At 46.2% G+C, this 19992-nt stretch overlaps 1 protein-coding gene across 1 annotated transcript; it reads left to right on the top strand.

Annotated features, from left to right (window-relative positions):
* Positions 1–3411: 3411 nt before the first annotated feature.
* LOC108886495 (rootletin) lies at positions 3412–19953 on the top strand. Its single transcript, XM_018681379.2, is given in 38 exon segments — positions 3412–3714; positions 4029–4155; positions 4253–4398; positions 5920–6111; positions 6184–6267; positions 6359–6450; positions 6608–6773; positions 6855–6961; positions 7055–7282; positions 7369–7459; positions 7563–7649; positions 7729–7944; positions 8731–8930; positions 9044–9226; positions 9524–9668; positions 9766–9912; positions 10074–10304; positions 10663–10856; positions 10932–11059; positions 11290–11459; positions 11591–11653; positions 11655–11771; positions 12043–12177; positions 12298–12441; positions 12543–12781; positions 12876–13035; positions 13154–13321; positions 13416–13839; positions 14382–14545; positions 14672–14792; positions 14975–15138; positions 15698–15913; positions 16019–16243; positions 16319–16468; positions 16566–16766; positions 16994–17125; positions 18424–18597; positions 19017–19953. Coding segments are annotated over 38 exon segments (6075 nt in total). The 5' UTR covers positions 3412–3657; the 3' UTR covers positions 19104–19953.
* Positions 19954–19992: the final 39 nt, after the last annotated feature.

Here is a 19992-nt window from a genome sequence, read left to right as displayed (position 1 = left end):
TTGCTGTATAAAACATTATTTTAAAATCTATGGTAATACAGGCTTTTACAGGACCCCTAGTGGTGGAGGCAGAAACAACAGGAGAGATGTTTTCAGTCATAACGGTGATCTACATCTACAGTACACTCAGTAACTGTTTATTCACCACACTACCAGTCTATTAATAAAAGTATTAAGTTTTCATAAACACTAAATTGTAATCAAAAGTTTGAAAAATCAACACATTGTTTTATAAACCTTACCACTTTATTTATATCAGGTAAACTTCCATTTATCTATCACACTATCAAAGACAGGGCTCAGAGCTGTTGCTTCCCTTTAGAAAATAAAAAACCCTGAGGGGATGTTTGAATGATCCTCAGATCCTCAGATCCAATTGCCAACAAGTGAAGCCCTCTGCACAGACACCTGTTGAATAAAGATTTGTATAATAACAACATGTGCCACTTTAAAAACTAAACACTGTTGTGTTACCTTAGCGTTTTGTTTCACTGAAAAATGAAACTGAAAATACTGAAAAAAAGTCATAAAAATGCTTAAATTCAGATTGTTTCAGATTCTCAGAAAATAGGTTTTTACCACTGTCTGGCTTTTTTCTTCATTGTTGTCAACTGATTTGATTAAAAAACAACAACAACAACATTTATTGTTGGATTTAATTAGAAATGTTCTGACAGACGTGTGTGATCATATGACATGATGACAGCAGACCATCATGTAAACAGACTGCGTTGGATTGAGGCTGCAGGCTGGTGGAAGTCCCTCCCCGGAAAAAGCGTGGAGCAGATTTTCTAAACGAGACCACAGCGCCTGAAACCAGCTGATGATACCTCTGTAACCGCCGCGGACGGGGACTGTTTCTGCCGCTATATGTGATCTCAGAGGCCGCTCAGAGGAATGGAGGGACGGCAGAGAGACGCTCATCAGACCGATCACTCGAGGTGAGATTATAAATCAGACAGGGAAGTGGATGTTTCCTCTGCAGCGACACAGTGGATACATCGCTCTGTAAAACCTTCATATTCAGACTGTTGTCTCCACAGCGGCGCGTTTATCAGTCTGTGTTACTATAAATAAGCCTATAAATAAACTATAAAAAGACTTAATTCATCATGAGTTAAATGTAGTCGGATGCTGCACAGTTTAACGTACAAGCCGCTCTCTCCTCCTCCTCCTCCTCCTCCTCCCGCCTCCTCCAACTCCTGACACAGACTTTTGAAAACTTGGGCGTGTCCTTTTGGATGAATTTCTGTGTTGTCCAGTGTGTCTGGATAAAGAGGATGTTGGTGATGAATCAAAGACGCAGTAGCCTGTAGTTACCCTGCATGTGGGCAACAAACAGGAACTGTTTATTCAGCAGTGAAACATGGAGGCTTGTTCAATCCCAGCTGCGGTGAAAAGTTAAAGGTTTGGGCTGTACTTGGGTTCAGTTTGACCAGCAGTGGAGAGAAACTACATTCATTCAAGTACTGTAGTTCACTGCAACTAGACGTACTTCTACTTTACTTGAGTATTTCCATTTTATGTAACTTTATACTTCAACTCCACTACACTTCAGAGGGAAATACTTTTTACTCCACTACATTTATTTGACAGCTTTAGTTACTTTTTCCTCTCCAAACTTCTCACGTGGTTTCATTTCATTAATGTTCAAATGATCCAATATCTCACTAAAAATCAGAGCTTAGAGAAAAAGTACAAAAACTGAAAACAGATATGTGAATCAGAACATTGTTTTTTTCTTCTTTCCTCTCTGATTAATCATCTCACGGCCCGTCAGATTAATCTGGTGACCCTGTTCATAAACTAACAGCAGCTCCAACAATGCAGATGAGAGATTTACAGGTGTGTGGTTCATCAGATACAAAACTCTCACTAAATCAGTGCCAGTCATATACACAAACACCAAAGTCTAGCACTTGACCGGTGTTAGTCAAAGCATGGTATTGAAGTTAAGGCTAGGATAAGGGTTGAGATTAGACATACAGTGAACACCAGTGGCTGTAGCTGTGATGGTTAAGGTTATGGTTATAGGGCTGAGGAATGTTTCATGTCAGTGAGGGTCCTCACAAATACAGAAATAAAAGTGTGTGTGTGTGTGTGTGTTAAGGCTGGGTTGGGGGTCTGGTATTGACACAATGAACCTCTTGTCTGTAACTATGACAATCCAAACACTACGCAGGGCAGTGCAGACCCCCTCATGTTTAAGTCTGTTTAATGTCATAGTTTTACATTCACATGTTGACAAACAGTTTAAGTCTCTGTAGCATTTATAATCAGTTTCAAACATTTATCAAATGGTTTATAACACATCATATTGTGGTTATAAGAAAATATGAGGTCACTTTTAGGTATTTATTAATGTACAGCATTATGACAACAATAAGTTCTCCTACAACGACGACTACAGCTATATTTTGTCATATTCACTCATTATCTGTTTAACACTCAGCTGCCACAGGAGTTAGAGTTATTGACATATTACTTCATAGCTCTGTACAGCACAGGGAAAGTCAGCACTACATTTTACACACATCATCACATAACAATGACAGGCAGAAATACAAGAAGTACAACACAACATCGATAGGCGAAACACCGTGACACACACAGTTCCCTCTGCTGGGGCTGCAGGTACCAGGCTTTTGCCAAAGCGAGTCCTGCTGCACCTCAGGGACCTGTATCTGCACCCAGAGGGCAGTACTGTGAAGTGGTGATGGCTAGCTATCTAAATTTAACATGATTAGACCCTGATCCCAATATATGAGGGCAGGAAAAGGTAGGCCATCAGACCCTCAGGGCCCTCCAGGCTGTGGGAATCATGTAGTACATACCCAAACTTGACCTGTCTTATATAAAGAAGAAACATCAAAGATATTAAAACTGTGATGTTTCTTCTTTATATAAGACAGTAAGACAGACACTCATGGTGCATATTCTTAAATAAATTAGAAGTTAATCACGTTATGACCGAACTAAGCTGGAGGACACTTGAGGCCCAGCAGCTCACTTTTTTACTCTGGAGTTCACAGGCTGGTTGCACAATGCATGGGCTGTTGATTCTCAGTGAAACTGGCAGTACTAGTCTTTTCACATAACTGAGAGTCCAGTACAAAGTTAAAATTACTTTACAACCTTTAAGTAGTAGCACATGGAAAGACATGCTGTTATAAATTACTAAAAAATATAATCTTTTAATTGATTTGTTCGTAAAAAAAAAAAAAAAAAAAATCGACAAAATAAAAGTAAAAGACCTTCCTTACTCTGGATTTTATTTTGAAAATCGAGTTTTATTCTGGCTATTGTGCAGCTGAATACCAGTGGTCTGGGGCGAGATGTGTGCGAGCAGTGAGAGTGTAGTGTTGGTGGTGGAGGTGGAGGGGTGTGTGCATCTTAAAACCTACTAATCCTGCTGTCCTCAATCTGTGCCTGCCTTTACCGGAGGAGGAGGCGACAGGACGGTCACACTCCGCTCCTCTGCGACCAAACTTTGTCGGATCCATTAGCAACAAATAACCCGCCCGAGGCTGTGAACTGTTCTTCTTTCTCGCACCTGTTGGGGAGCTAAAAAGACGATCGTAGAACCTGTGGAGACGTTGCATTTTCTCGGGGTTAATCCCATTCCCAGGAGGATTGTAAATATCTGCCGCCACCGCGATGAGCGCTGCGGAAAACTCAGACACGGACTCCAACAAACTGGAGTCTGTGATACAGGTGAGGGGCGCCGGGTCTTCCTCCATGTCCCACCGCTTGTTAAATGTTCAGTTTCAGTGCTGCTGTGTGGGCGCTTGTTTGTGATAAGGACAGTGTTGTGTTTTCATTACGCAGCAGTTTTGGACTGGTGTGACTGCTGTGGCACCACCTGGTCTTGTGGCACTTAATGACATAATCACCACCATCTTTCAGTTTATTATTCATTGTTGTCATCACCTGCATATTGGGTTTTACTTCATATTTTATTATTGTCTATCATGGTTGTCTTTCTCTTTTATTAACTGAAGGGGTTTGTGTGTGTTCTTTGCATTCAGAGGCTGGAGGAGAGTGTTTTGTCTGAGGAGAAGAGGCTGACGGTCCGAGGTCCTTCACCTGACGCCCCCCCTACATGTCTACCAGCACGAGTGCGAGAGATTGTCACAAAGAACCTCACTGATAGCTGTGAGTGGCCACAGTTTGCTCTCCATCCTGTCAAATTTAAAAAGTTGTGACCCTTCTCTTCGCCCTAATCATTGCCTCTGTTTTTGTTTCCTCTCAGCAGCAGGGGCCATGTCCTCGGTCATGTCTCTCCAGGAGGAGAACCGGGTGCTGCAGGGAGAGCTGGCGAGGCTGGAGGACCTGCTGGCGCACAGCAGAGCGGACCGTGATGAGCTCGCCATCAAGTACGGGGCAATTAGTGAGAGGGTAAGGCGAGACACCGGGACGACGACAACAGCAACGGTAGCAACAACTGGCACTGATGGAGGGATGGGCAGAGGTGCAGTAAGACGTGAAATAAAATCTGTGAGCTGAGAGTTGGATAAAAACAAATCTCAGACAGATATTAGATATGACGCTGAATAACATCCCGGTTGAGTACACTGGTTTCTACTCATGATTTGACCATCTTTGTCTAAAAAGTGAAGATTGCCAGACTTTAAAAACCCTCCAGGTTGCACACACCTAAAGGGGCTTTTGTAGCACTTTCCCCTTTTCCCCATTTGCCTCTTTCCTTGGTGTTTCTTTGTCTGGGATCTGCCGGTCTCCCAGGTGATGGGGGCTGGAATGAGCTGAAGTGGAATGTTGCCATGGCGTCTGTCACCGTGGGCAACTGTAAACAGGGGGCTTCAGTGAAGTGGAGAGGAGGTGGTAGTGGTGGTGGGTGGGCACCACATCTCGTTTTGGGCTGAACATTACGAAAGGAAACACACAGATCCAAAAACTCTGAACGAAACAGGTTCAAGCTCCTTCACAAAACTCTATTAATCATTATAAACCAATGTGAAACAGCTTTGTGGGAAGTTGAGTCGAGCTCTTCGGAGTAATGTCTGAGACGTCCTGAATTCAGGACATGTTCTCACTGCAACATGCTTTCATTTAGAAAGCTAACCAACTAGTTTCATTCAGTAACATTAAAGTAAATAGTCTCCACACTGAGGTGCAGCAGCTCTTTCTACTGGAGTCAGTGACTGGAATCAGAAGTATATGATCCTGATTTAAGAGGCATAAAAATACAAATACACATTCACAGCACTGGGAGCTACAATTATGACTGAAGCATTAAAAGATGAGCCTGAAAATATTATAGTGTTAAATCTCACTATTCATGATCACTGTCAGTGAGTTTATTTGTTATAGAAGTATATATTTCTGTCTGAATTTTGTGTTTTTATTAGCTATTCGACAATCAGGAAATCACAACAAAGACGGGAAAAGACGGGGAATGACATGCAGCACAGACCCACAAAGTCCTCAGGCATTAGGGGCCAAACCCCTGAGCTAGCTTTTGAATTTATATACACAATGTAGTGTTAAACATTTACAGCATCATCAGGAGCTTTTCATCAGTGTTTATTAAAGTGATGTGTCTTGACAGCCCTTTGTGCTCATAGAGATATTGTAACATTATCTCAATACGAGTTATGAGCTGAAGAGGTTGAGTTAAGGTTTTCTAGGTCCTATAATAAACGTGATATTAGTGGATATTCACACACAGGTTTGGACATGTGTAAAATAACAGGGAATCAAATTAAACAACCAAAGTACGACCCAGAACAGCAACTACAACTAACGTGAGGTTGAGATTACTTTCTGTTTCCAAGGACAAAGACGAACTTTCAGCCTCACACACTGAGTATGTTGGGGTCATGTAGACAAAGATTCTCAAAGTGAAATATCTCTGTATCAAAATTAAACATCGCCTCTTACTTTAATTAAACCCCACAGCTGGAGCAGGCACTGCGTTTCGACACGGGAGACGGGGACCATGACTCGCCCGAGTCGCGCAGCCTGGCTCAGCAGAATGTGGATTTACGCCGGCGGCTGGACGAGGAACAAGCGGCCTACAAGCGCAAACTCACCGCGTACCAGGAGGGTCAGCAGAGACAGGCGCAGCTGGTGCAGAAGCTGCAGGCCAAGGTTTGACTGTTTTATCTTGAGATGTAGTCAGAGGGACATGACAGGTTTCTAATGTTTGTGCTGCTTCTTCAGGTGCTTCAGTACAAAAAGAAGTGTGGGGATCTGGAGCAGATGCTGCAGGAGAAGTCCTCAGAGATGGAGAAACACAGGCTGAGTGTAAGTGATGTTTGTTGACTTGTAATATTAAGGAAGCCAACTTTTATTCACACAAACATTAACCTGCCACACTTTACATTTTCTCATTCAGAGTCACAGTGAATCGTCAAATGGTCGGCATCAAGAAGAATCAAGCAGCAACCTGGAAGATGCTTTAATCCGTCTGGAGGAGGAACAACAGAGGTGACTGGTTACATGAGAGATGAGACATACTGCTGAAAATTTCAGTCTCCTGAGTTTAATGCGTCAGACGTGTCAAAACATCACTTTGTTTTCGCCCGACTTACTCTGTCAAAGTCGTTCATTTTCTCCCGTGTGTGTTTCATCGTTGTGTTTTCAGGAGCAGCAGTCTGTCTGCGGTGAACGCGATGCTGAGGGAGCAGTTGGAGCAGGCCGGTTTGGCCAACGAGGCTCTCAGCCAGGACATCCGAAGGCTCACTGCTGATTGGACCAAAGCCAGGGAGGAACTGGAGCAAAAGGAGTCTGACTGGAGGAGAGAAGAGGAGGTGGGGGAAGGATGCTGTCAACGGTAAAGCGTTTAAAAATGAAAGAAGATGTGAAGATTTTACTTGTCGTTTTCTCTCCAGTCTTTCCACAGTTACTTCAGCAGTGAGCACAGCCGTTTGCTGATGCTGTGGCGACAGGTGGTCGGGTTCAGGAGGCATGTCTGTGAGCTGAAGAGCTCCACTGAGAGGTTAAGATCATGTATTTGTAAACTGCATGTTGTTTACATTTTGGAAAGCATGCATAATCACATTTTGTGTCTCCTCCCTCTCTCCGACGACAGGGACTTGTCTGACATGCGTAATGAGCTGGCTCGGGCGGCCCACTCCGCCCAGGTGTCCTGCACGGGGCTGTCTGCCACGATGCACAGCCGTGAGGGAGGAGCTGCTCTGGCCGTGGAGCGGGAGAAAGCTCTGAGGGTCCAGCTGGAGCAGCAGCTGAGAGAACGAGTGGCGGAGATGATGAATCTTCAGACCAGAACGGACGCAGAGAGAAGCGAGCTCAACGTCAGGTCGGTGACTGTGTGGACCTCTCTGACAGCTTCATCACTGTCTTCACAAACAGATGATTTATTTAATGTTTGATGTCGTGTTGCAGGTTGTCAGAATCAGTGCGAGAGGCGGAGAGATTAAAGGGCCAAATGGAAGAGCGGGACAGAGAAATGGTTGTCCTGACGAGGAGGCTCGAGGTGAGAGAACCGTTGTAAAGGCTGTGTGATTGCTCAGCTCTGTTAACCCTCCTCCTTCAGGTGACTCAGGCGTCTTTGCTTCCTTTTCCTGGTTTCCATGCAGGAGCAGAGTGGCAATGATGAGACTGACATGCAGATGATGAGAGCTCACACTGACACACTGTTGGACACACTGCGGGACATCGCTCAGGTAAAAAAAAGCTACACACACCTGCACGTCCATATCTACCGTTTTGATGCGAGCTTCTTGTTTTAATTTCCTTCTCTAGACGGTTTTGTCAGATGCAGACTCATCATCAGAGGCGGACCAGGACAACTCCGGGGCTCCGCTGCTGGCCCTGATACGCGGCTCCTCACCTCACCGCTCCTCCTCTCCTCGGAGGTCGTCCTCCCCCTCCCGACCCCCGTCCTCCCTGGCTGCTCTCCCAGAGGCGGCGTTGTCAGCTCTCCGCTCTGCAGTCACAAACAAGACGCTCCAGCTGCAGGTGACATGTCAATTTTTAAAGCCGTCAGTATGATAGAGGACCACACACCCACACATACAGACATTGCTTGTGTTTTCAGGATGATATCATGTGATGCCTCGGCTTCATACATGAGTACAACATTAAGTCTTTGGACAGAGACATAAATATGTCATCTGCATATTTAGCACAGTTAAAACCTCTTGTTTTATTTTAAGTCTTTCATACAGACAGTGGAGAGACATGACAGGTCAGAACCAAGAGAGAGATGCAACGAATGTCCCCACACAACCAGGCAACGTTTGCAACACATAACATTGATCGTTACAATACAATGTTCTGCTTAGGAACCATAGGTGCTGACATTCATCAGGATGTTACTTTGACACCTACCACCCACCTAAACATTGTTGTAGACCAAGCACACCCACCTCATGGTAACAGGAGCCTCCCCCGGCAGGACGATACTCCACCACACCACAAAAACTGCTCAGAAATGTCTTGAGGAACACAACAAAGAGCGCAAGGTGGCCTCCAAACTGTTCAGATCTCAGTCTGATCCAGCATCTGTGGGACCTCCCTAAAATTGTGTCCTGTGGTGTGTGGCACTGGGACATTTGCAGTGGATCCTTTGGGTCCTGTGGGGCCTCCATTGATCTGACCTGTTGCAACCCATCCCACAGATGCTGGATCAGACTGGGGAGTTTGGAACGTTGTCATTCACTTCACCTGTCAGTGGTTTAAATGTACCTGATAGGTGAACATATAACACATCATTTCCTCCACTGTCTTCTTGTGTTTTTGCAGGATGTTCGAGGGCGTCTGCTCTCTACCCAGTCTTCATTACAACAGTTGCGAAAGCAGTTTTCAGAGGCAGATTCGGCAAAAAGAGACGCAGAGCAGCGAAACCAAGCCCTGCAGAGAGAGAGGGATGCTGCTCAGAGAGAAAGGGAGACCACACAGAGAGAGAAGGAGCGCCTGAAGCAGGAGAGAGACACGCTGGCCAGGTTTAGAAACAGTTACATCACCTTTAACAATCTGCTTCTAATCCTCCAATCCTGCAGGGAATAAAACTGTAACTCTAAAATGTGTTCTCCTGCATCCATCACTGATGCTGCAGCGAGAAGGTGAGCTTGGAGAAGGCCGTGCAGGCGGCGCAGAGCAGCAACCAGATCCTGCAGATGGACTGCGAGAAGCTGCAGCTGACTGTGATGTCCACGCAGCGAGAGCGCGACCACGAGAGGGAGGAGAAGGAGGCCACCATCCAGGAGAGAGACCGGGCCAAGGCAGAGACTCAGAGGATGTAAGTAGGCTAATTGATGATGATTAAGTGAATGCGATGTGGACACTAATCCTCAAGGTCCAGTGCAGCCAACAGACGGCGCATATGCTCATAGGAAGCCATTCAGAGAAAATCTGAATAAAATACTGAGAAAATAAAACTGTTCTATCTTCAAGCACACGTTATATTTCAGCTTATACTGGGCCCTCAGGACTCATGATCCATGAGTTTTATACAATAACACACAGAGCCTCACTCTCTCATTAGGAGCCTTAAAATGTGTTGTTATATTGCTACATGTGTATTTTCGTGGTACAGACAGAAACAGTGGGATCAGAGTGAGAGTCGCGCCTCAGCTCAGCGTGGAGAGCTGTCTGCAGTGAAGGAAACTCACCAGCAGGGGGAGGTTGAGAGGCAGCTGCTGGAGAGAGAGAAAGCCCAGCTGTCCGAGGCACTTGCTCGGGTAAGAAGAAGTCATCTCGTTTAATGTTTGCTGATTTAGTTTTGTGTTTTTTCTGTTCTCTTGATGGTTTATGCTGTGGTACTTATCATTTCTCCAGACTGAGAGCAAAAATGCAGAGCTCTCTCTGCTGTTCAATAAGCTGCAGTCTGAGGACGCAGGTCTCAGAGACTCTCTGGCCAAAATGGGCAGCATGAATGAGAGCCTGGCCCAGGATAAAGTCGACCTGAACACCTACATCCTCCAGGTAAGGGGATTTCAGGGGTGGATTTGACCTCTTAAAGGGTTCAGCAGGCTTGAAATGAGCCTGGTGGTATGACGTGTTTGATCATTCATTTTCATTCAGTGTCTTGGAAGAAAACTGGGCCTTTTAATGTGAACGTCTCAGCCTCCTCTCTGTCTCTTAAGCTGGAGGAGGAGAAGGCCCTCCTGCAGACTCAGAAACGGGAGGCGGAGCAGGAGAAGCTGACCATCAGAGATGAGCTGGTCCGGTTGGAGCAGGACCGGCTGGAGCTGGACTCCGCCCGCATCACTCTGCACCAGTCGCTGCAGGACACCGAGCTAAGCCGGGTCGGGATGGAGGCAGAGCTCCAGAGCCTCAGGGCTGATAGACTTAAGCTGCAGGAGAGAGTCACCCAGGTACATAAAAGATTATATTACACAATCATTTAAAGGTTAAATCCAACCTAAAAACACTTCATCTGCCATTTATGGGCCTAATTAATTGTCAATTAGGTCACATGCCTTGTAAGTAGATGATGTGACGTCATTTGGAGATCATTTCATAAAGCTACGATGGCGTTTCAAAGATGTTTATTGGCTGAAGCGGCAATGGAAAAGGGAATACCAATTTCTCAATAGCATGAAATGCCAAAAAGTGAATAACACAATCACAGCATATTTCCTGGAAGCATCACATGGGAAGAAGTTTTCGCGCTTCTTCATTTCTGTAATTTTTTTTCACTGGCTTTGTTTTGTGCTCGGCCTCTGTCGACAGCTCTGCGGTGAGGTGACCACTCTGGGATCAGAGTTGAGTCTCGCCAGAGGAGAGGGCCAGAGGAACGAGGTGGCCTTGGAGGAGGTCGGCCGCGGTCGGGCAGAACTGGCCCGAGACAAGGCGGCTCTGGTGGTCCAGCTGACGGCATCGGAGAGAGAAAACACTGTGCTGTCAGAGGAGCTGGCTGCTTTCAGGTGCGTGTTGATGTTTGTTTGCTGCACGTAAATTCTGCACACGTGTTTGTCTGACTCGTGACTTTAACCCTGCAGGTCGGAGCGGGAGTCCCTGGAGACCAGTCTGTTCGAGGTGCAGCAGCAGCTCATTCAGGTGGAGTCTCGCAGAGAGCAGCTGGAGTCGGAGAACCAAAACCTTCGAGTCCGCTGTGAAACTGCTGCTGGTGAGTGATCAGGAGACAGTGTAGAGGAAATCATGTAAAAAAAAAAAAAAAAGAGAAGAGACTCAGATGAATACAGCAAAAGAGGAAGAACTACGACACAAATATGCTAAAACTGAAGATATTTGACATGATGAGAAAGTCAGTTGGTCTGTGATATGACAGGATAAGAGCCTGGTGGTTGATTTCTGTGTGTTTCCCTCCTGCTTTGTTTTCCTGGATGGGAATTCCAGCTGAACTGAGGCGTGTTCGCTCAGATGGGGAGAATGCGTTGGCCCAGGCTGAGAGGGAGAAACAGGCTCTGACTCAGGCACTGAACGCTGCGCAGCTGGAGGCCCAGCAATCTTTACGCAAGGCCATCTCCGAACATCAGGAGGAGGTGGAGAGACTGGTCTCGGAAAAGGTCAGAGGGTTCAGCGGTTCAGTGTGTGACTTCAAGTGCTGTTTGTAGACCTGTCGTACTTCTGCAATCAGGCTATTGATGCTAATGACTCTTTAATCCGTGTTTGTGCTTCTGCCCGCTCTGTTTCACAGGAAGTCGTGCGGCACAGCCTGCTGATGGAGCATGAGGTCGCGCTGAGGAAGCTCAGGCAGGAGACAGGAGGATCAGCTCCACAGGGCGCAGAGAGAAAGAGAGGAGCTGCAGGATGAGCTGAGGAGTCTGCAGCATGACAGAGATCAGAGTCTGCTGCAAGCTGAGACGGAGAAACAACAGGTCTGATCTGGACTGAAGGACTGTGATGATGTAGAGAACCGTGTATATAATTGTGTAGAATCATAAATGGGAATCCTCTTATCCTGCTAAACATCTCCTTGCTGTCACCATATACGATGATGAAAACAAGCAGGTGCTCATATATGATAACAGTTTCATCTCCATCGTCTTGACTTTCTGTCATGGTATTTCATTAGATACAGAGTAGAAACGCAGTGCTTCGATTCTAGCTCTAATCTCTGTGTAAACCAGACTTTTTCTTTCCTCCCAGGCTCTCTCTCTGAAGGAGGCAGAGAAAACAATTTTGTCTGACAGGGTGTCCAGTCTGCAGGCCGAGCTGTCAGCTGCAGCCCTGGAGGCCGAGAGGATGTCCAGAGAAGCAGCTCATTACAAAGAGCAGGAGCAGGTGATGTGACTTCCTGTTCTGAATTTATCTTCTGTTGTTGTTGAAGCATCATCGGTCTTATCTGACATAAAAAGCATAAGAAAAATCAATTAAATTAAGTCTCTGTCTGGTTTTCTGCAGGTCAGAGTTGGGGCGCTGACGATTGAGCTGCTGGAGCTCCGCTCTCAGCTGGAGGATGCAGCCTCTGTTCACGAACGTGAACTCCGCAGTGTGCGAGAGACTTGCACTGACCTTCAGTCACGTGTTGATGTCGCTCTCAAAGAGGTAGATGATCCTGTAGCAAACAGAACATAAAAGTTATGACTTTAAATAGAAAACAAAATCTGTCGAGTTATATTTTATAACACACGAGTTTCACCCTGCAGCTGGACCAGTGCAGAGCTTCTCTGTCTGCGAGCGAGGAGAGTAGAGACCAGCTGAGACGGGACATGCTGGACATCGAGCGACGTCTCAGCCAAACGCAGGACGCAGCAGACAACCACAGGAGAGAAAGCACGGAGCTGCGACGCAACCTTGGCGACGTCAGCAAGGAGAGGGACACTCTCAGCCAATCAAACACCCAGCTGAGAGAAACTCTGCGAAGTGCAGAGACGGAGAGAATCAGGTAAAGGCTTGAACGAATGGGACAGAGATGAGACAAATGTAGGTGTGTCAAGAGTAGTGTGTAAGAGTAAATGTGACTGTTTTGGGTTTGTCAGTGTGAAACGACAGTGTGAGGAGAAGGAGCAGCGGCTGGCGGTGCTGGAGGAGAATTTTTCATCTGCTCAGAAGGAGGTGGCGGAGCTGCGGAGCTGCCTGAGAGAAGTCGAAAGGTCGCGGCTCGAAGCTCGGAGAGAACTGCAGGAGCTCCGCAGACAGGTCACATAACACGCCTCATGACTTCACATTTAGTCAGTAAGAAATCAACCACAATGACGTTTTCAGGTTTTTCTTGGTGGAGTGACAGCCCTGTGATTTCTGCTTTTCTTGGCTGCAGCTGAAGGTGCTGGATGGAGAGAAGGAGCAGAAAGGGAGGGAGGTGGCAGAGATGCAGACTCGCCTGTCACTGGAGGAGCAAAGAGAGGAGGAGAGAGGGAAAGAAGTTTTCACCCTCAAACAGAAGTTAACTGAAGCTGAAGCAGCCAGAGATTCCCTTAAGAAAGAGGTGACGGAGGAGGAGGAGGAGGAGTAAAAGAGATTCACAGTCATAATTTCTGTCATCATTGTGTCGTGATTTGTATTCTTATTTTCTGTTGTAGCTTTCCCTGACTCAAAAGCGCCTGATGGAGTCCGAGTCAGGCTGGCGCAGCTGCGAGAGAGAACTGACCGCTCAGCTGCAGGAGGCGCGCGGCTGCGAGAAGAAGCTTCAGGACGAAGCGAAGAACCTGTCCCTGCGAGCTCAGGCGGCTCAGGACTCCGCCGCTCAGTCCAGCCTGCAGCTGAGCGAGGCCCAGGGCCGACTGGCCGCCACCGAGGCCGAGCTGGCCCGGGCCGAGGCTGGGAGGAGGGACCTGGAGTTTCGTCTGAGCAGTCTCCAGTCGGCGCTGACAAGAACGCTGGGCATCGGGGCAGGCGGCAGAGGGGGCCGGGGGAGAAGCCCGGGGGGGAGCTCGGCATCACCCGGCACCATGTCGCGACACCACAGCATCTCACCCCTGCGCTCCTCACTCTCACCTCCGAAAGGTAAGAATGACACACACAGGTTTATCTCTGCAACACTCTGACATTACATGTAGTACAGTAATTTGACGAGAGCTTTGTTATTCAGATCTCATTTAATTGTTACCTTGGCAACAACTTGGGGTTGATATGAAGTAGACAGTTTAATGTTTATTCTTAAACTATGTTTAATAAACAAGAACAGATAAATATACAATATAATACAATATAATATACTGTGTAGACCATACATAAGTAGTGACTAACAACAACTAAAATAAGGATGTAAAGACGTTGCAATAAATACCCAAAAAGTTATGAAATCACTGCACCTAACACAATGAGATTACATCAAAAACACACAGAATATATGACACACAACATTAAATTGAAGAATTGACCGGTAAAGTCTTTTTTACCAGATTATTGAGAAATATGACAGAGTGCTCCACTGAAATATGGCTCTGTTGCATCAGAGCCATATTTTCTCTTCCCCTCCTGCACATGTTCCAACATAGAAAACACTGCAGCAGATGATTACAACTCTTTATGTTTCATTTTTACAGAATTTCGAGTAAGCACCCCTGACAATACTTTAGGCTCGGGCGCCTTGTCTCCTGAGAGGGGGGACACGCCACTGCCCCTCCCTCAGCCGGAGCTGGACCCTGAGACGCTGCGAAGCGGTCTGAGAGACTTCCTCCAGGAGCTGCGTGACGCCCAGAGGGAGCGGGTAAGAGAGCTGCAAAACAACAGGGGAAAAAATACAGTATAATGTATAAGTAAATACTCATAATCACTCAAGGATAATTTTTTTGTTTGTGAGGTTCAAGTCTGTGTTTATTGCTGATTTTTGAAGGATGATGCTCGATGCCAGCTGGGGGCCCTGCAGCGGGAGGTGGAGGAGCTGACACAGGAGAGAGACTCGGCTCAGAGTCGTCTCACTCAGCTACAAAACACCTTACAGGAATACCAAGAAGGTTAAACATTTTAGTTTTTTGTCCATGTAATCTGAGAAGGAAAACAGTAAAACCAAGCACACAGATATTTCCAACTGCCTGTCCATCTCAGAGACAGATAGACAGACAGAACTGAAACTAAAAGCTGCTGTAGATACTTCACGTTGTCTTGTATTGATGTGTATTAACGTGTGTGATCGCAGGGAGGCGTGGTCTGGACGAGCGTCTCACCACCACTCAGATTCTGCTCCAGCAGCAGGAGGAGACAGTGAGGAGAGGAGACAGAGAGAGGAGAGCTCTCGCCGACAGGGTGAAGGATTTAGAGCGAGCGCTGCAGGCCTCTGAGACGGATAAGAAACACACACAGGTACACACACGTCTACGTCCGTGTGACTCGCTCAGCAGTGGCTGCTGATCTGTCATGATCACCATATGGCAGTGCTCGACAGTAGAGCAATTTCTAGAAGCACAAACAGTCAGGGAATGTAATAACAACAGATGCCACACACACACAGTGTTACACCTCTCGTGGTGTCCCATGTCAGCTCTCCATATGTCTGTTTCTAATGCCAGCACCTCTCATAATAATTCACCTTCTGGACTGCAGGAGGAGCAGGGACACAAAGTGAAAGTGAGGCTGTTACTGAGAAGAGATTAAAGTTTACGAGAGCTTGAGAGAAATTTATATTAGTTGGATTAAGACATTTTTAGAACAAGAAGCATTTTTGAAAAGGCTCAGGAGGATTTATGAAGAGACCAGTAAAGCAGGAGCTTAGATGCAGCTGTGGATCGTCTGCGTCTGTTTGGCCTCTTAGTAACTGTCTGTAATCTGGGTCTAAAACTCAGGTCTCCGCTGTGCAAACAAAGAAATCTGTTCTCTAAGTGTTGATCTTTGACACGTCTCTGTCCTCCTTCTGTTCCTGCAGGATCAGTTAAATAAGCAGCGCGCTGCCGAGATGCGTCTGGAGGCGGAGAGGAAGCGTCTGCGGGAAGCGCTAGAGGCAGCTGAAGCCCGGGCCACCAGGGTGGAGCTGGGGAGGCGCAGTCTGGAGGGGGAGCTGCAGAGGCTCAAACTGAGTCTGGGAGACCGGGAGGCTGAGAGCCAGGCCTCCCAGGACCGCCATGACTCTCTCCTCAAACAGGTACAACAGACTGATACACAGTCCTTTTATTTCGATAATACTTTATTTTACAAGTCTGTAATTTCAGAATATTTTGCACATTTGTTTGATTTCTACAAACTGCAGGTGGCAGAGGGAGAAGTCCGTGTGTCTCTGCTGCAGAGAGAGGTGGAGAGGCTGAGCCAGGCTCTGCTCAAAGCTCAGGAAGGTGAATCTTTACTGAAAGAGAAAACCACTTCTCTAAACCAGAGCCTTCAGGAGGCGGCGGCCGCTCACAGCAGCACACAGAGTCGTCTAGTCGCTCTGCAAAAGTCACTGACTGCAGCTGAACAGGACAAAAGACTTCTACAGGTCAGTGGAACAACAGACCTGAAATAAAGTTGTTGAGAAGTGAATGTTTACGTGATGATTACTCTGTCACTTAAGGAACGAATGGATGAAGTGCGGGCGTCATCTGCTGAAGCGAGGAGGAATGTGGCCACCCTCACCGAGCGCATGCAAAACCTGCAGAGCGACCTGAACCAGAGCGAGCTGAGGCGAGAGGAGCTGGAAGCTGAGCTCAACAACACTCAAGAGGTGAAGATAATCTCAAACAAACATCAACCCAAAGTGTAACCACTGCTCTCCTCTACTGACGTCCTTGTATGTGACCTGTGTCTCCCTTCTCCCTCAGGCCCTGCGTCAGCGTTCGGCTGCCCTGGCGGAGGCTCAGCGCAGCGCCCAGTTGGCTCAGACGGAGCGGCTCGCTGTGGAGGAGAGACTGCGTGGGCTGCAGCGAGCGGTCGCCATGCTGGAGACGGAGAAAAAAGATGCAGAGAGACAGGCCGTGAGGCTGGAGAAAGACAAGAACGCACTGAGGAATACACTGGATAAGGTCAGCACCGGCTTTACAAAGAGCCTTTTGTGATTTAATACATTCAGAGGCTTCCTGGAAACATGTCGGGGTTTTGCCAGTTTCAGAAATGAGTGTTACTTGTAGCTCTACTATACGCCATGTGAAAACAGTTTGAAATCACAATTAGGTTTTCACATTCTGGATGGCTGGATCTCACTCTTCCTACTGGTTATACATCTATAAATAACTTTACAATATCTGATCAGGTTGAACGTCAGAAGCTGAAGACTGAAGAGGGAAGCATGCGACTTTCTGCAGAGAAGAGCCGTTTGGATCGCTCTCTGAACACCACTGAGCAGGAGCTGCAGGAAGCACAGCAACAGATACTGATGCTGCAGGTGGGGAGCAGCCACTGATCTGCTTTACACTGACACGCCGACCCTCATTGAGACATACTGCACGTAATAAAGGTTAAACCAAAGTGAATCCTAGTGTCATGACTTGGCACAGAAGTTGTTTTCTTAGCTGTTGCCTCTCACCTCCAGCAGAGGTGAGAGGAGTCCATCCTGTCTCACTGAGGGACAAACACATGTTGGTCTTAAACAAAGTTAATCCCACAGTTTGGACTTAATATGATTTTGTGGTGCATAAATTCTTTCCTCTTCACTTATGAAACCACACAGCTTCCAGTTAACGTTCTGCTCACGCTGTGAGCGACTCGGTGTCTTTACTGACTTGAGTAATGAGGGATTTTGTTTGCATGAGAAAGTGGTTTCATTTCTCTGGTGAGTGTTACAGGAGGAGGCTTTAATGCTTTGATGTTACATTTGAAAAGTTTATACATAAGTCACAAGTTAGTCAGGCTGGACAGTGTCCTAAAGTGAGGTCAGTATAACAAAAAAATAATCTGCTCTGGATTCGTCTGAAGTCAGGACTTGTTCTTCTGTTATTCTTCATTTCTGCACCACTCATTCTTGTTACTGATTCACTCCAGAGACACCTCCCGGAGTTGACACCAAAACACCAAAAGGTTCAGCCAAAGCACGTAGATATTTCAGGGAGGCCTCATTTTGGTATTCCGATGCTAAACAACGATCATAACTATGATGTTTTTATACCACAGACACGCTATAAACAAACAAATAAATAAAGCTACAGTGGGTTTCATAAGAATTTAGAAACAGTCGTTAAAGTTGTTTATTTCAGGCTTGCTTGCTGCTGAAGTATTCATCAACTAAAGCAGCAATTAACAACCTCACAAGCATTTGCTACAGGGTCTTGATGAACCAGTGTACATTTCTGTCTTTTAACCTGGAAACATGACCTCGACTTCCAGATCAATAAAAATCCAGAAAGAAACATTAGATTTATGATGTTTACTCAGCTGTAAATGCTGTGACTAAATACCTAATTATTCAGTGTTTATTATTAATGTAGAAACTGGTTGTATTAGTTTATTCAGATGGGAGGAAGGGGTTTCAGATCTGGAAACAACAACATGAATCGTTGTATACATGAAGCAGAACATAGGTCAAATACAGACGTACAAATTCTTCATATCATTTCCAGTAATTCAGTGTTCAATGTCGTTTAGACTCTTTCTGTATGAACTGTCCTTGTGCTCACTATCCTGCCCTTTTTCCTTTGTGTTCACATTTTGGTCTCCTCCTCTTGTGTGTGTGTGTTTGTTGAGTAGACTCAGCTGGCTGAGATGGAGCAGTCTCACAATCTGTGTGAGAGTTTGGCGAGGCAGCGTGACGAGGTTCAGCGGGAGGCAGAGAGACTGAGGACCAGCTTCAGGGACATAGAGCGAACTCTGGGCACGAGGGAGCGAGCTCACCGACACCGAGTCAAAGGCCTGGAGGAGCAGGTAAAACACACCACGCTCGCTTTGACACTTTTCGCTTCCTGCAACAATGATTTTTGACATTTTGTTGTTCAGTCCTTGTGATGTTTTAAAACAAACTTCATGAGGCAGTAGGAGGCCGATGGAGCACAAACTCAACATGAAGATGGACGGTCTTCACACACAGAACAGTTTCAAATCATGAACATAACAACATACTGACTTAAAACCAGGAAATTAAAGAATTTCACTGTGGTTTCATAGCGTCACTCAGCCTGAGTTGATTATCTCTACTGTTTGCGTCACCCACCTCTGAACACTGCACTGGTTCAGCAGTGGGAGCCCCCTGAGCACAGCCTTATGGCATCAATTTGTAACCATGAGATCTAAATTACAGATCGAAATGTGAAATTTGGTTTTGTCACCCGCTGTTTCTCCTGCAGGTATCCACGCTGAAGGAGCAGCTGCAGCAGGAGATGAAACGCCGGCAGCCCTCCCTCCCATCATCCTTATTGTCGGCAGGGAAATGAAGATGCAGCTTAAACCCCAGAATCACCAGCAAGCACCACCTTCTAATCCAGGGAAAATCCACTCAACATGAATGTCTGAAAAGCAATATTCATCCACAGGAGCATTCCTAAAAGTGTTCATACTCTAACTCCACTGTTTAAAAAGTTACTTGTTTTATTTTTTATGACTCTGAAATGAACACTAGTTTCATTCTGACTGAGTTTTATTGATGTACAGTAAGAGAAACACTTAACTCGACACACGACAGGCGAGGGGAGCACGGCGATGTGGTTCAGCAGCTGCGCTGAAAACGCCAGCAGCCCGCTGATTACTGGCAACCATCTGTACTTGATCCTTGCTCAACATCTTCCCAAACTTCCTGCTCTTATTCAAGAAGAAACCCAAATCACCGCAGGATTCTCCTCCAGACAGAATCTGGACGCAGCGCAGGAAGGAAAAAATCTGCCAGTTTTGCAGTTTGGCCCCCGACTCCTCCACATTTATATTAACAGCCGAGGACAGAAAAAGAAGGAAGGAAGGTCTTCACCGTGTGCGAGTGCCAGGAAACAAACGAATTGAGCATAATGAAGCAACTGCACTGTATTTTTGTTTCTCAGAAACAGACACAGATTTTACTGATTATGTGAATAGACTTTATTTTATAACCGAGAAAAGGGACCAGAGGCGGCCGAGTGCTGCACAGTGACGGTATACTTAACAGTAAGTGTTTTATATTAGTTATTTCTAGTTTTATTAGGTGTATATACTTTTTACTTGGCTGATGATTAATTACAGCAATATGACTTGTATGGACAGTACACATGGAGGCCACATGTTTGCAGGAAAATAAACTCACTGTGTGCACCATAACTCTCGTCTTTCATAAATACCTTTCAGCACACTCGAGCT

This window comes from Lates calcarifer, linkage group LG12, assembly GCF_001640805.2.
Source record: "Lates calcarifer isolate ASB-BC8 linkage group LG12, TLL_Latcal_v3, whole genome shotgun sequence".
Classification (NCBI taxonomy): Eukaryota; Metazoa; Chordata; class Actinopteri; family Centropomidae; genus Lates; species Lates calcarifer.
Note: the sequence above shows the minus strand (reverse complement) of the source record. Positions and strands in the feature narration are given on the sequence as shown.